Below are 15,024 nucleotides of genomic sequence, written 5' to 3'. Positions count from 1 at the left end.
ATACCAGAGGAGGTTACGGAGTCAGCAGAGAGCTGCCGACTTTCAAACACTCAACGCCTCCGCACTCGAGCCCCAGCTCTGCAACTGTACCTGGGCTCCACTTCGTGGCTAGGTTTCTGAATAGTTTCACTTTTCAATAATATCACTCACAGTGAACTGTGGAATATTTAGGAGGGAAGAAAAAAAGAAGCTGCTATACAAGTCACTTAAAAAATAAGTGAGTCTTCAAGGAATACAGATAAAAAAAATACTTTGTAAACAGTGGTTTTATTTGAGGAGTAGAAAAAACCCTGCTCACTGTGTGAGCTGTTTGATGTTTGTTAAGTGACTTGAGCGTAAACCATTTCTAACATACAGAACATAATTATGACTTCGCCCCCATATGAGTTTTTTGATGGACAAGAAGACTTGATCTCCAACTAAAAGATTTCTCACATTCTGGGCATGAATATGGCTTCTCGCCTTTATGACATTTTTGATGTCTAACAAGATCTACTTTAACCCTATAACATTTCCCACATTCTAAACATGAATACGGCTTCTCCCCTGTGTGGCAGCTCTGATGTACATCAAAAGCAAATTTATGACTAAAACATTTCCCACATTCTAAACATGAAAATGGTTTTTCCCCTGTGTGAATTCTCTCATGAGTCCTAAGAGTTGATTTCTGCTTGAAACATTTTCCGCATTCCAAACATGAATATGGCTTCTCCCCTGTGTGAGTTTTTTGATGCTTAACAAGATCTGATTTCCAATTAAAACATTTCCCACATTCTGGGCATAAAAATTGTTTCTCCTCCGGATCCATTCTTTGATGTGTAACGAGATTCGATTCGTCGTTGAAGGTTGAAGGTGATTTTTCCCATGTATGAATTTGATGATGTCTAAGAAGAATTGATTTCTGGTTAAAACATTTCCCACATTCTGAGCATGTAAATGGCTTCTGTCCTGTGTGAATTCTCTGATGTATAGCAAGCTTTGGCTTACATGTAAAGGATTTTCCACATTCTGAACACGTATACGGCTTCTCCCCTGTGTGGATTCTTTGATGCTGAACAAGGTTTGATTTCCGGTTAAAACATTTCCCACATTCTGAACATGAAAAAGGCTTCTCCCCTGTGTGAGTTCTTTGATGTATAACAAGTTTGGATTTATAATTAAAACATTTCCCACATTCTGAACATGAATATGGCTTCTCCCCTGTGTGTATTTTTTCATGTATAACTAGTTTTGATTTGTAATTAAAACATTTACCACACTGTGAACATAAAAATGGATTCACCCCTGAGTTAGCTTTTTGGTCTTCAACACCTCTTCTGTGACTTTTATTTTGCTTAACAGTCTGTGAAGAATCAAAAGAGAAGACCTGCTGACCAGATGATAGATCTTTACTGTTAAGGGGTGAGGGTATATCTGGCATAATTTCACACCCTTCATATGTATCTGGTGTGATACCACAGTCTTCCATTTTAAATTCTGAGGACATCAGATATAGATCCGAGTTCCCAGTAAAGACATCTGCCAAGAATAAAATCGGTTTTTATTTTGCAATAATGTAACCAAAACATTTTTAACATTTCTACATAAAATCACAAACACAGACGCCAAAACAGATCTCCATCTAATAGTACAGTCATGGCCAAAAGTTTAGAGAATGACACAAATATTATATTTTCACATAATCTGCTGCCCTCTGGTTTTTATGTGTGTTTGTCAGATGTTTTTATCACATACAGAAATATAATTGCAATCATATTATGAGTTACAAAAGGTTATATTGACAGTTAGAATGAGTTAATGCAGCAAGTCAATATTTGCAGTGTTGACCCATCTTCTTCAGGACCTCAGCAATTCTCCCTGGCATGCTCTCAATCAACTTCTGGATCAAATCCTGACTGATAGCAGTCCATTCGTGCAAAATCAATGCTTTTATTTTGTCTGAATTTGAAGGTTTTTGTTTGTCCACCCATTTCTTGATGATTGACCACAAGTTCTCAATGGGATTAAGATCTGGGGAGTTTCCAGGCCATGGTCCCAAAATCTCTGTTTTGTTCCCTGAGCCATTTAGTTATCACCTTTGCTTTATGGCAAGGTGCTCCATCATGTTGAAAAAGGCATTGTTGATCGCCAAACTGCTCTTGGACGGTTGGGAGAAGTTGCTCTTGGAGGACATTCTGGTACCATTCTTTATTCATGGCTGTGTTTTTAGGCAAGACAGAGAGAGCCCATTCCCTTGGCTGAGAAGCCACCCCACACATGAATGGTTTCAGGATGTTTGACAGTTGGCATGAGACAAGACTGGTGGTAGCGCTCACCTGGTCTTCTCCGAATAAGCCGTTTTCCAGATGTCCCAAACAATCGAAAAGGGGATTCATCAGAGAAAATGACTTTACCCCAGTCCTCAGCAGTCCACTCCCTGTACCTCTGGCAGAATATCAGTCTGTCCATGATGTTTTTTCTGGAGAGAAGTGGCTTCTTTGCTGCCCTCCTTGAGACCAGGCCTTGCTCCAAGAGTCTCCGCCTCACAGTGCATGCAGATGCACTTACACCTGCCTGCTGCCATTCCTGAGCAAGCTCTGCACTGCTGGTAGCCCGATCCCGCAGCTGAAACACTTTTAAGAGACGGTCCTGGCGCTTGCTGGTCTTTCTTGGGCGCCCTGGAGCCTTTTTTGGCAACAAGGGAACCTCTCTCCTTGAAGTTCTTGATGATGCGATAGATTGTTGACTGAGGTGCAATCTTTCTAGCTGCTATACTCTTCCCTGTTAGGCCATTTTTGTGCAGTGCAATGATGACTGCACATGGATAACCATGGTTAACAGAAGAGAAACAATGATACCAAGCACCAGCCCCCTTTTAAAGTGTCCAGTGGTGTCATTCTTACTTAATCATGACAGATTGATCTCCAGCCCTGTCCTCATCAACACCCACACCTGTGTTAATGGAGCAATCACGGAAACGATGTTAGCTGGTCCTTTTAAGGCAGGGCTGCAATGATGTTGAAATGTGTTTTGGGGGATAAAGTTCATTTTCTAGGCAAAAATTGACTTTGCAAGTAATTGCTGTTAAGCTGATCACTCTTTATAACATTCTGGAGTATATGCAAATTGCCATTAGAAAAAATGAAGCAGTAGATTTTGTAAAAATTAATATTTGTGTCATTCTCTAAACTTTTGGCCATGACTGTAGAGCAATAAAGAGGGGGAATGGAGGCAAGGGTGAAGTTTATGCTTAAAACGTACAACACTGCCCTTCACCTCTCCAAACAAGCCTTCAACCTCCTCATCACCTCACTGTCCAACAATCCTAAATGTCTTTGATCCTTTTCATTCTCTCCTCAATCCAAGAGTGCAGGCCCTGACCACCGACCTCAGCGCCGACAATCTAGCCAATTATTTAAAAGAAAAAACCGACCATATCCGACAGGAAATTTTCTCCCAATCTCCTAATATCACGCATTGTCCTCCCGCACTACAGAAATAAAAATTATTATGTTCTCTTTCCTGCCTTCAACTAGCTTTTCTTTCTTGCTCTTCTCAGGGAAAAAAAAAAAAAAAAAAAAACTTCAGTTCATTGGACCTCCCATCACTAACAAATTTCTCTTTCACCTACTTATTCTTCAGCACTTTATAAAGTACATAACTAACTACCTTTCACACGCACTTTTCTGGTTCAATTTTTCCCAGGATGTACTGTCTTGCTTTGCTAATTTTTATACAATTCATTATTTCACCACTGCAACTTACATATTTCCCATAAAATTACAATCTTCTTCATATATTGCATTTCTCTTTCCTTCTGCATTGAGCCTGCCAACCACAGAATGTATGCATCTCCCCCTCCACACTAGACATTGGATACAATTCTTTACCACTTTTCCTTAGCCACTTTCCCCTCTCCTTCCAACCCTGTTTCTTCCCCTTTCCGCTCCCTTCCTCTCTCCGCCCCTTCCCCTCTCCACTCTGATCCCTTCATCTCAGTGCCCCTTTCCCTCTCCACCCTTTTGCCTTTATCTCTCCGCCCCTTCCCATCATCTTTCCACCCCTTTTCTCCACCTTGTTCCCTTCATCTCTCTGCCCCTTCCCATCTCCTCCACCCTCCCTTCTATGCCCCCTCTCCCCTCCACCCTGTTATACTTCCCCTCTTCTCTACACTCTGTTCCTTTCATCTCTCCATCCCTTCCCCTCTCCACCCTGTTCCCTTCATCTCTCTGCCCCTTCCCATCTCCTCCACCCTCTCCCCTCCACCCTGTTATCCTTCCCCTCTTCTCTACACCCTGTTCCTTTCATCTCTCCATCCCTTCCCCTCTCCACCTTGTTCCCTTCATCTCTCTGCCTCCTTCCCCTCTCCTCCACCTTCCCTTCTATGCCCCTCTCCACCTTGTTCCCTTCATCTCTCTGCCCCCTTCCCCTCTCCTCCACTCTCCCTTCTATGCCCCCTCTTTTCTCCACCCTGTTCCCCCTCTCTTCTCCACCATTACCCTTCGCCTTTCCATCCCTTCACCTCTGCCCCTATCCCCTCTCCACACTGTTCCATTCACCTCCCACTCTGCTCGCTTCACCTCTCCAACCTGTCCCTTCTGTCTTCTTTCTTATCTAATCAGAATTTTCCCAACTAACCTGTGACTCTGCCAGATTATTCCACTTCACTTTTTTACTTTTTTTCTTCCTCTCCTTCATTTCTACAATGGTGCTCAAGTTCCCTCGTTTTCAACACTTAATTATTTTCTATTTTCCCTCCTGATTTCACCACTCAATTTTATATAAGGGAGTTTCTCTTCACTCTTTATTATATCTCTCACCATACCTATACTCATTATTCATGAGCTTTATCCCTCCCTTTATTCTGAGTCAATACGAATAAGGTGATACTAAATTTGTATAATTTTTTTTATTTCTTTTGGAAAATTAATACACTATTTAACCCCTTCACTACCAAGGGTGGTTTGCACGTTAACTACCGGGCCAATTTTTACAATTCTGACCACTGTACCTTTATGAGGTCATAACTCTGGAACGCTTTCATGGATCCCGGTGATTCTGACATTGTTTTCTCGTGACATATTGTACTTCATGTTAGTGGTAAAATTGCATTCAAATAACTTGCGTTTATTTGTGAAAAAAACGGAAATTTGGCGAAAATTTTGAAAATTTCGCAATTTTCCAACTTTGAATTTTTATGCCCTTAAATCACAGCGATACGGCACACAAAAAACTTAATACATAACATTTCCCACATGTTTACTTTACATCAGCACAGTTTTGGAACCAAAATTTTTTTTTGTCAGGAAGTTATAAGGGTTAAAAATTGACCAGCGATTTCTCATTTTTGCAACACCATTTTATTTTTAGGGACCACTTCACATTTGAAGCCACTTTGAGGGGTCTATATGATAGAAAATACCCAAAAGTGACATCATTCTAAAAACTGCACCCCTTAAGGTGCTTAAAACCACATTCAAGAAGTTTATTAACCCTTTAGGTGCGTCACAGGAATTTTTTGAATATTAAAAAAAAAATGAACATTTAACTTTTTTTCACAAAAAAAATACTTCAGGTTCAATTTTCTTTATTTTACCAAGGGTAACAGGAGAAATTGGACTGCAAGACTTATTGTGCAATTTGTCCTGAGTACGCGGATACCTGATATGTGGGGGGGAACCACTGTTTCGGCGCATGGCAGAGCTCAGAATGGAAGGAGCGCCGTTTGACTTTTTCAATGCAAAATTGGCTGGAATTCAGATCGGACGCCATGTCACGTTTGGCGAGCCCCTGATGTACCTAAACAGTGGAAACCCCCCCCAAGTGACCCCATTTTGGAAACTAGACCCCCCAAGGAACTTATCTAGATATGTGGTGAGAACTTTGAACCCACAAGGGCTTCACAGAAGTTTATAACGTACAGCGGTACAATTAAAAAATCATATTTTTTCCACAAAAATGATCTTTTCACCCTCAATTCTTATTTTTCCAAAAGTAACAGGACCCTAAAAGATATTGTGCAATTTATCCTGAGTACGCTGATACCCCACATGTGGGGGTAAACCAGTATTTGGGCGTATGGCAGAGCTCGGAAGGGAAGCAGCGCCATTTGACGTTTTTGGCTGGAATTGAGATCGGACACCATGTCGCGTTAGGAAAGCCCCTGATGTACCAAAACAGTAGAAACCCCCCACAAATGACACCATTTTGGAAACTAGACCCCCCAAGGAACTTATCTAGATGTGTGGTGAGCACTTTGAACCCCCCAGTGCTTCACTGAAGTTTATAACGTCCGGGCGTGAAAATAAAAAAATCGTATTTTTTCCACAAACATGATCTTTTAGTCCCCATTTTTTTATTTTCCCAAGGGTAACAGGAGAAATTGGACCCCAAAAGTTGTTGTCCAATTTGTCCTGAGTACGCTGATACCTCATATGTGGGAGAAAACTACTGTATGGGCACACGTCGGGGCTCGGAAGGGAAGTAGTGACGTTTTGGAATGCAGACTTTGATGGAATGGTCTGCGGGTGTCATGTTGCGTTTGGAGAGCCCCTGATGTACCTAAACAGTGGAAACCCCCCACAAGTGACCCCATTTTGGAAACTAGACCCCCTAATGAACTTATCTAGATGTGTGGTGAGCACTTTGAACCCCCCAGTGCTTCACAGAAGTTTATAACGTCCGGGCGTGAAAATAAAAAAAATCGTATTTTTTCCACAAACATGATCTTTTAGTCCCCATTTTTTTATTTTCCCAAGGGTAACAGGAGAAATTGGACCCCAAAAGTTGTTGTCCAATTTGTCCTGAGTACGCTGATACCTCATATGTGGGAGAAAACTGCTGTATCGGCACACGTCGGGGCTCGGAAGGGAAGTAGTGACGTTTTGGAATGCAGACTTTGATGGAATGGTCTGCGGGTGTCATGTTGCGTTTGGAGAGCCCCTGATGTACCTAAACAGTGGAAACCCCCCACAAGTGACCCCATTTTGGAAACTAGACCCCCTAATGAACTTATCTAGATGTGTGGTGAGCACTTTGAACCCCCCAGTGCTTCACAGAAGTTTATAATGACCGGGCGTGAAAATAAAAATATCGTATTTTTTCAACAAACATCATCTTTTAGTCCCCATTTTTTTTATTTTCCCAAGGGTAACAGGAGAAATTGGACCCCAAAAGTTGTTGTCCAATTTGTCCTGAGTACGCTGATACCTCATATGTGGGAGAAAACTACTGTATGGGCACACGTCAGGGCTCGGAAGGGAAGTAGTGACGTTTTGGAATGCAGACTTTGATGGATTGGTATGCGGGTGTCATATGCGTTTGGAGAGCCCCTGATGTACCTAAACTATTGAAACTCCCCACAAGTGACCCCATTTTGGAAACTAGACCCCTCACGGAGCTTATCTAGATGTGTGGAGAGCACTTTGAACCCCCAAGTGCTTCACAGAAGTTTATAACGCCTGGGCGTGAAAATAAAAAAAACATTTTTTTCCGCAAAATTATATTTTTGCCCCCAATTTTTTATTTTCCTAAGGGTAACAGGAGAAATTGGACCCCAAAAGTTGTTTTGTAATTTGTCCTGAGTAGGCTGATACCCTACATGTGGGGGTAAAACACTGTTTGGGCACATGGCAGAGCTTGGAAGGGAAGGAGCACCATTTGACTTTTTCAACGCAGAATTGGCTGGAATTGAGATCAGACGCCATGTTGCCTTTGGAGAGCACCTGATGTGCCCAAACAGTGGAAACCCCCAATTATAACTCCAACCCGAACCTCAACACACCCCTAACCCTAATCTGAGCCCTAGCCCTAACCCTAACCCTAGCCCTAACCCTAGCCTTAACCCTAACCCTAGCCCTAACCCTAACCCTAGCGGGAAAATGGAAATAAATACATTTTCTTTTAGTTTTATTATTTTTCCCTAACTAAGGGGGTGATAACGGGGGGTTTGATTTACGATTTATGGCGGTTTTTATGTTTGGCGGCTGTCGCACGCTAAAAGACGCTTTTTATTGTAAAAATAGTTTTTGCATCACCACATATTGTGAGCTATAATTTTTCCGTATTTTGACCCACCGAGTCATGTGAGGTCTTATTTTTTGCGGGACGAGTTGACGTTTTTATTGGTACCATTTTCGGGCACGTGACATTTTTTGATCGCTTTTTATTCCGATTTTTGGGACGTAGAATGAACAAAAACCAGCGTTTCATGAATTTCTTTTGGGGGGGGTGCGTTTACACCATTCCGCGTGCGGTAAAATTGATAAAGCGTTTTTATTCTTCGGGTCAGTACGGTTACAGCGATACCTCATTTAGGTCGTTTTTTTATGTTTTGTCGGTTTTTTGCAATGAAAACTATTTTATATAAAAAATAATTATTTTTGTATCGCTTTATTCTGCGAGCTATAACTTTATTTTTTTGCGGATGATGCTGTATGGTGGATCGTTTTTTGCGGGACAAGATGATGTTTTCAGCGGTACCATGCATATTTATATGCGTCTTTTTGATCGCGCGTTATTGCACTTTTTGTTCGGTGGTATGATAATAAATCATTATTTTTTGCTTCGTTTTTTATTTTTATTTTTTAAGGGGTTCGCTAAAGGGGTTAACTAATGGGACAGTTTTATAGGGCAGGTCATTACGGACGCGGCGATACCAAATATGTGTACTTTTATTGTTTTTGTTTTTTATTTTGAAAAAATGGATTTATTGGGGAATATTTTTTTTTTTTTTTACTGATTTATTTAGCGATTTTTTTTAAAATTATTTTTAACACTTTTTTTTTTTTTTTTTTTTTTTTACTTTATTACCTTGTCCCAGGTGGGACATCACTGTCCTGTGACAGATAGCTGATCTGTCACATCACAGATCACTGTGACAGATCAGCGATCTGTCACAGGCACTGCTGCAGACTTCCTCATGCCTGCGCTTTGCAGGCACTGAGGAAGTCAGCTCCCTACAGGCCCCCGTCGCCATCTTGGATCCGGGGGCCTGTAGGGAAAGAGCCCCCCGCAGCAGCGCTGCACATTGCGCTGCCGTGGGGGGCTCAGGGAAGCACGGAGGGAGCCCTCTCCCTGCCGATGCTTCCCTTTAACCCCCGGTACACCGCGATCGCGTTTGATCGCGGTGTGCAAGGGGTTAACGTGTCGGGGGCGGTCCGTGACCGCCCCTGACACATTGTGCCGGGTGTCAGCTATGATAATTAGCTGACACTCGGCCGCGATCAACGGCGCTCACCACGTGGGCGCCGCTGATCGCGATGACGTAATATTCCGTCCATGGTAATTAGGTCCATGGTCACATGGACGGAATATTACGTCAATTGTAGGTAAGGGGTTAAAATAGCAATGCAAAAAAATTTCTATGTTCGGAGAGGCGACATTGTTGTGTGTCAGGGCTTATGCTTTGTAACAAGTTTTTGTTTTATTTGCCATAATTTTAAAGGTAATCTGTCACCGGAAATTTGCGGGCTATGTAAATGCCCTGTGTCCGGTCCCATGGGCGGTGTTTCATCCTCTTTTCTCCACCCCATCCGTGGCCAACATCCGCGATATTTTCAGGGATTAGAGTAGTTCTCCATATTTCACGCATGCGCAAAGTAATCCTGCCTTGTGCATGCGCAGTATGTTTTGCCCAACTGTGGGCAAAGCCGAAAATCATTACTGCGCATGCGCCGGTACACTATGTCCTGGAAGTATTTTGCCGTGTTCCGGGACATAGTACATCGGCGCATGCACCATATTGTGAAAAAAAAATTCCAAGTGCGGTGAAATTGCAAAAAAAAAAGTGAAATTCCACAATTATATTTTTTTTTTAGCTTTTTTTTTTTTTTTTTTTTTTTTTACTAAGTTCACTAAATGCTACAACTGCCCTGCCATTATCATGCTCCAAGTCATTACGAGTTCATAGATGCCAAACATGTCTAGGTTCTTTTTAAGTGGTGAAAAAAAATTTCCAAGTTTGTTAAAGAAAAAAAATTCTGGCGTTTTGACTTTTTTCCCGTTTAGCGATCGCATTTTTTTTTTTATTAATAGATCGGGTGATTCTGAATGCAGTGATACCAAATATGTGTATGTTTGATTTTTCTTTTATTTTGAATGGGGCAAAAGGGGGGGTGATTTTGAATTTATATTTTTATTTTTCTGTGCATGCTTCAGTAGTCTCCATGGGAGACTAGAAGCTGCCATAACCCGATCACCTCTACTACACACAGACAATGATCAGATTGCCTTTATGTAGCAGAATTGCTGACTTGCTATGAGCGCCGACCACCAGGCGGCGATCATAGCAATCCAGCCGTGACAACCATAGAGGTCTGCTGGAGACCTCTGGTTGTTATACCAACCCTTAGGCGACCTGTGGTCATGTGAAACGGCGCCGATTGGGGGGGGAGATTTCTGGAGTGCTTGCTGGAAGTGCTGTTAAATGCCGCTGTCAGTTTGACAGCAGCATTTAAAGGGTTAACAGCCGCGGATGGAACGCGATTCTTCCTGCGGCTGTTAGCGGCACATGTCAGCTGTTCAAAACATCTGACATGTGCCGGAAAAGATGTGGCCTCACTGCCAGAGCCCACATCAAAGGGAGGGTGTCAGACATCGGCGTACTATTAGGCCTGATGTCGGAAAGGGGTTAAACCATGTTTTATTTGGGAATTTGTTTCCATGATATTATGTAACTATTACAACCAGTAAATCTGTGACTTCTCTGCATTTAGTGGTCACTACTCACCTGGGTAGTCATATGTAGGAATCTCCTCTTCACACCGCTCATCACCCCTCACATATGTCTCTGTAGTATTAATATGGGTCAGATCTTCACCCTGAAACAAATATTGTAAAAGTCACAGACAGATGGAGAAGTCCCATCTATGATCAGCCCTAATCCTGCCATCTCCACCGCTCTCATTACACAAGTACAAACCATATAATACTGGTGGATAAAACAAGACTGAGCACAAGACCTTCACAGCCGCCTACACATCTCATGACAGCTTCTCTCCATCTACCTGATGATCCTGAGGAACATTGGGATCTTCTTGGTTACAGTCCTGTGAAAGAAGAGGATGGGGACATCTCTCTGGTGTTGTCCTCTTACTGGATAGATCTGGAGGAAACACATACAGGGACTGAATTCATTCTTTACATACAAATAATTATAGGATGTGTGTATTTAGTCCTGTCTATTACCTGGTGATGTGAGGGGCTGGGGAACCTCCATCATGATGTCCTTATACACATCTTTGTGTCCTTCTAAATACTCCCACTCCTCCATGGAGAAATAGACGGAGACATCCTGACACCTTATAGGAACCTGACACATACAATGATACCGTCATCCCCCGATCCCTTTATAGTGTTACTGTATAATGTCCCAGCATTCCCAGCTGTGTCACCTCTCCAGTCAGCAGCTCTATCATCTTGTAGGTGAGTTCTAGGATCTTCTGTTGATTGATGTCCTCACGTATCAGGGGGTGAGGTGGAGGCCCCGTGATAGGGCTCAGGGGTCTTCCCCATCCCTCAGACACAGGGTCCCGACAGCGCTCACTAGAGGTCTTCTTCACTACTGTGTAATCCTGGTTATGGAGAGACACATTAATAAATCTCACTACAGACATTTCCAGAGTCCTCACCTCTCCAGTTCTGTCCATCTGTTATTCCCATAGATAAGAATGATGTAATGTGACGTCATCAGAATCTCTCACCTCTCCAGTAAGCCGGAAGAGGATCTCTAGGGTGAAGTGTATTATCCTCCCCACCATCTTGTCTCTGTCCATATCCATCCTTGAGAGGTCAAGGTATCTTACGTAGAAGATGTCAACTAAAAAGTTTCCATTTATCAGGAACCTGAATGGAAAGATGATAAATTACTAAATACTAGGTTAAAAAATGTTCGAAAATTCTGGGGCGGTGATTCTAGTATAAAGCAATAATCTGAGGAAGTGCTTCATATAACCAGACCAAGACAGACTATGGTTGCACCATTCCGGCCAAGTTTCCCTCCGTCCTCAGACCCTGGATGATGCCAGAAGGTGATACTAAGGATTATTATCTTGAGCTTGTCTCCATTATGATCCATATACGCCATAAGGAAGGTGTGGCGACACAAAGGGTCAGAGGGCGCCCTGGTCTGCTAACCAAAACAGCATGGAACAGGGATCATCCCACCGAAACACTCGCTCTCCTTTCCTTGGGGCATAACACTACTCAGACAACACAGGGTGAGGGTAAAACAGTGTGGCAATAGTTTATTGAACCAGAAAACAGAACAGTCCCAGTAAAATACCCAAGATGGTGTAAATTACAGCGTCTCACCCGCTGACTTGCCGGTATAAGAGCAGCTGTGACTTCAGAGCTTCCAGGGTCAAAAACTCCACTTGTGTAGTTGGATGTCTTGACTGAAACTTGGGCTCTCTCATGATACAGAGGCATTTAACCTTTTTCTATCAATTAACAAGTGTCCTTCATTCAGTATTTAAAGATAATTCTGATAAGACCAACTTGCATTGTTTATGTAATCTATTTTCATAGTTTTTCCTCATCTATTTTCCAAGTCAACAAACTGGCTGGCCTGGACAATGTGTAATCAGCATATCAGCAAACATCACTAGTCATCCAGGATAAGAGCACAATTCTCGAGGTCAGTACAAGTAGATATCAAACATGTAGTTTGTCTTTTATTTAAGTGATGTTTTTTTTTTTTTTGGCAAACTCCTGGTGGCGCGAGGCATTAGCCATTAATCTCCTGGTGGTGGGTCTCAGAAAATTGCCTTAAAAATGTGGCACATGCACAGATTGAGATTTCGGCTAGTCATTGAATCGAGATCTCAATCTGCGCATACGCTGACGCCATTTTTCTTCACATTGCCAGGACACTCCCTTCTCCCTGCCCCGCTATATCACCCCACTACTCCTGCTGTCAGCTTCCTGCAGTGGCAACCCTGCTGCTGCCTCCTTTGACCGCACTCCACCGCCACCCCCGTGAACTATTCAGACTATAAGACAAGCCCCCACTTTCCTCCCAAATTATAATCCGAAAACTTCCGGTAAGTGGTGAAAACCATGAGATATTAAAATTGCGTTTGTTGCCATTTTCAGAGACCTGTAATCTAATTTTTCAGGATTGGGGTCTGAGTGATGGCTCATTTTTTGCGTGCCGAGCCAAAGAGATTTCTGTGATTGACAGTGGAGCTGGAGGCAGAATGGTTGATGGGGAGTTTGCCAGAACTCACGGGCTGGTTTGCTGCACTTAGTTAAGCCCATTCCCATCTTCACCATTGACTCAGCACCACTTGCACAGAAAGCTCTGACTCAGATTGTACAAAAGGTAAGACTGACTGTGGGATCGATTCATTGTGAGATAATTCCTTGCTATGTCCTGGACAGTCTTCCCACCCCAATTGTATTTGGTCTTCCCTGGTTGGTGAAACATAATCTGTTGTGGATTGACAATCCAGGGAGATCATTGACTGGGGGGAGATTACCTTACCTGCATTTTTGTCAGGATTTGCCTCCTCACCGTACATATGACTGTTCTATTAACCTGACCCCCAAAGCTAAACTTCCTAAGTCCAAACTGTAAAATCTTTCCGACCCTGAGAGACAAGCCGTGAAGGATTTCATTGCGGAAGGTCTGGAGAAGGGACATATCAGATCCCCCTCTTCGCCAGTGGCGGAAGGGTTCTTTGTGAAGAAAAAAGTTGGTGGTTTATGTTCCTGTTTAGATTTCCATGAGTTAAATCAGATTACCATCCGAGATCCATACTCATATTTCTCTGATTCCGGATCTGTTCAGCCAGGTTGTGGGAGCTAAGGTGTTCTCCAAGTTGGATTTAAGGGGGGCCTACAACCTGGTTAGAATCAGAAAATGGTGTTCAATACCCATCAGGGTCATTTTGAGAGTCTGGTCAAGCCTTTCGGTATGACCAATGCACCTGCGGTATTCCAACATTTCATTAATGATACTGTATTTTCCATCATTTGCTTGGTAGATTTGTGGTGATCTATCTGGACGATATTTAGGTTTATTCACCTGATTTTGAGATACATAGGGTGCATGTTAGACAGGTGCTGCAAATATTAAGGGATAAGCTTTATGCCAAACTGGAAAAGTGTTTTTTCGTCATCCGGGAGGTGCAGTTTTTGAGGTATCTGTTGTCATCTTCGGGTTTTCGGATGAATTCTGAGAAGGTCCGTTCTATCCTTGATTGGGACCGTCCCGAGAACCTGAAGGTTCTACAACGTTTTGTGGACTTTACTATTTACCGGAATTTTATCCAAAATTATTCAAATATTTGTACTGACATGATGGAAGGGGTCTGATTTTTCCAAATGGTTGGATGATGCCCTGCGGGCTTTTTCCTCCCTAAAGAGCTGTTTTGACACTCCTCCTATACTCAGTCAACCCAATGTTTCCCAACCCTTTGTTGTGGAGGTTGATGTGTTGGAAGTGGGGGTTGGAGCTGCGTTGACTCAAGGTCCATCCCCAGGTAAATGGCGTCCATGCACTTTCCTTTCTAAAAAATTGTCTTCAGCTGAGAGAAATTAAGATGTGGGTAATAGGAAGCTTTTGGTGATTAAATTGGCATTTGAAGAATGGCGATATTAGTTGGAGGGGGCTGCCCATCCTATTACTGTTGTCAAAGACCATAATTACCTCCCATATCTTCAATCGGCTAAACGTCTCAACCCTAGGCAAGCTAGATGGTCACTGTTTATTACTAGGTTCAATTTTGTTGACACCTTCTGTCCAGGGGTCAAAAATTTCAAGGCTGATGCTTTGTCCTGGAGCTTCCCAGGTTGTGGGTTATGATTAGAACCCTGCCCCGATTTTGCAGAAGGGGGTAGTCATTTTGGCATTGTACCCTGAGCTGGAGGTGAGGTGTTGGAGACACAGGGGTATGCCCTGGCCTTCTGCTCTTCAGGAAGGCTATTTGTACCATCTAATCTGCACCACAAAGTAATTAAGGAACATCACAACTCTGTGCTTGCTGGTAATACAAATGTGGACCTCATTTCTCATTGTTTTTGGTGGCCGGGGTTGAATCG

The 15,024-nt window shown here is 42.8% G+C and overlaps 1 protein-coding gene across 1 annotated transcript in view; it reads right to left on the bottom strand.

Moving 5' to 3' along the window:
* Positions 1-248: 248 nt before the first annotated feature.
* Positions 249-15,024, bottom strand: part of LOC141093975 (uncharacterized) — a 45,790-nt gene continuing 31,014 nt past the window's right edge. The window contains exons 12-17 of the mRNA XM_073579646.1: positions 11,682-11,823; positions 11,373-11,552; positions 11,167-11,290; positions 10,986-11,083; positions 10,709-10,799; positions 249-1,518 (exon numbers count right to left, since the gene is read on the bottom strand). Coding sequence (XP_073435747.1) covers positions 365-1,518; positions 10,709-10,799; positions 10,986-11,083; positions 11,167-11,290; positions 11,373-11,552; positions 11,682-11,823 — 1,789 coding nt within the window. The 3' untranslated portion in view covers positions 249-364. The remainder of the gene's footprint in view (positions 1,519-10,708; positions 10,800-10,985; positions 11,084-11,166; positions 11,291-11,372; positions 11,553-11,681; positions 11,824-15,024) is intronic.

The sequence above is a fragment of the Dendrobates tinctorius genome, unplaced genomic scaffold, assembly GCF_039654945.1.
Source record: "Dendrobates tinctorius isolate UK_male_01 unplaced genomic scaffold, ASM3965494v1 ptg000063l, whole genome shotgun sequence".
In the NCBI taxonomy this organism is placed as follows: Eukaryota; Metazoa; Chordata; class Amphibia; order Anura; family Dendrobatidae; genus Dendrobates; species Dendrobates tinctorius.
The sequence above is the reverse complement of the archived record's forward strand: the minus strand, read 5'-3'. Positions and strand labels throughout refer to the sequence as shown.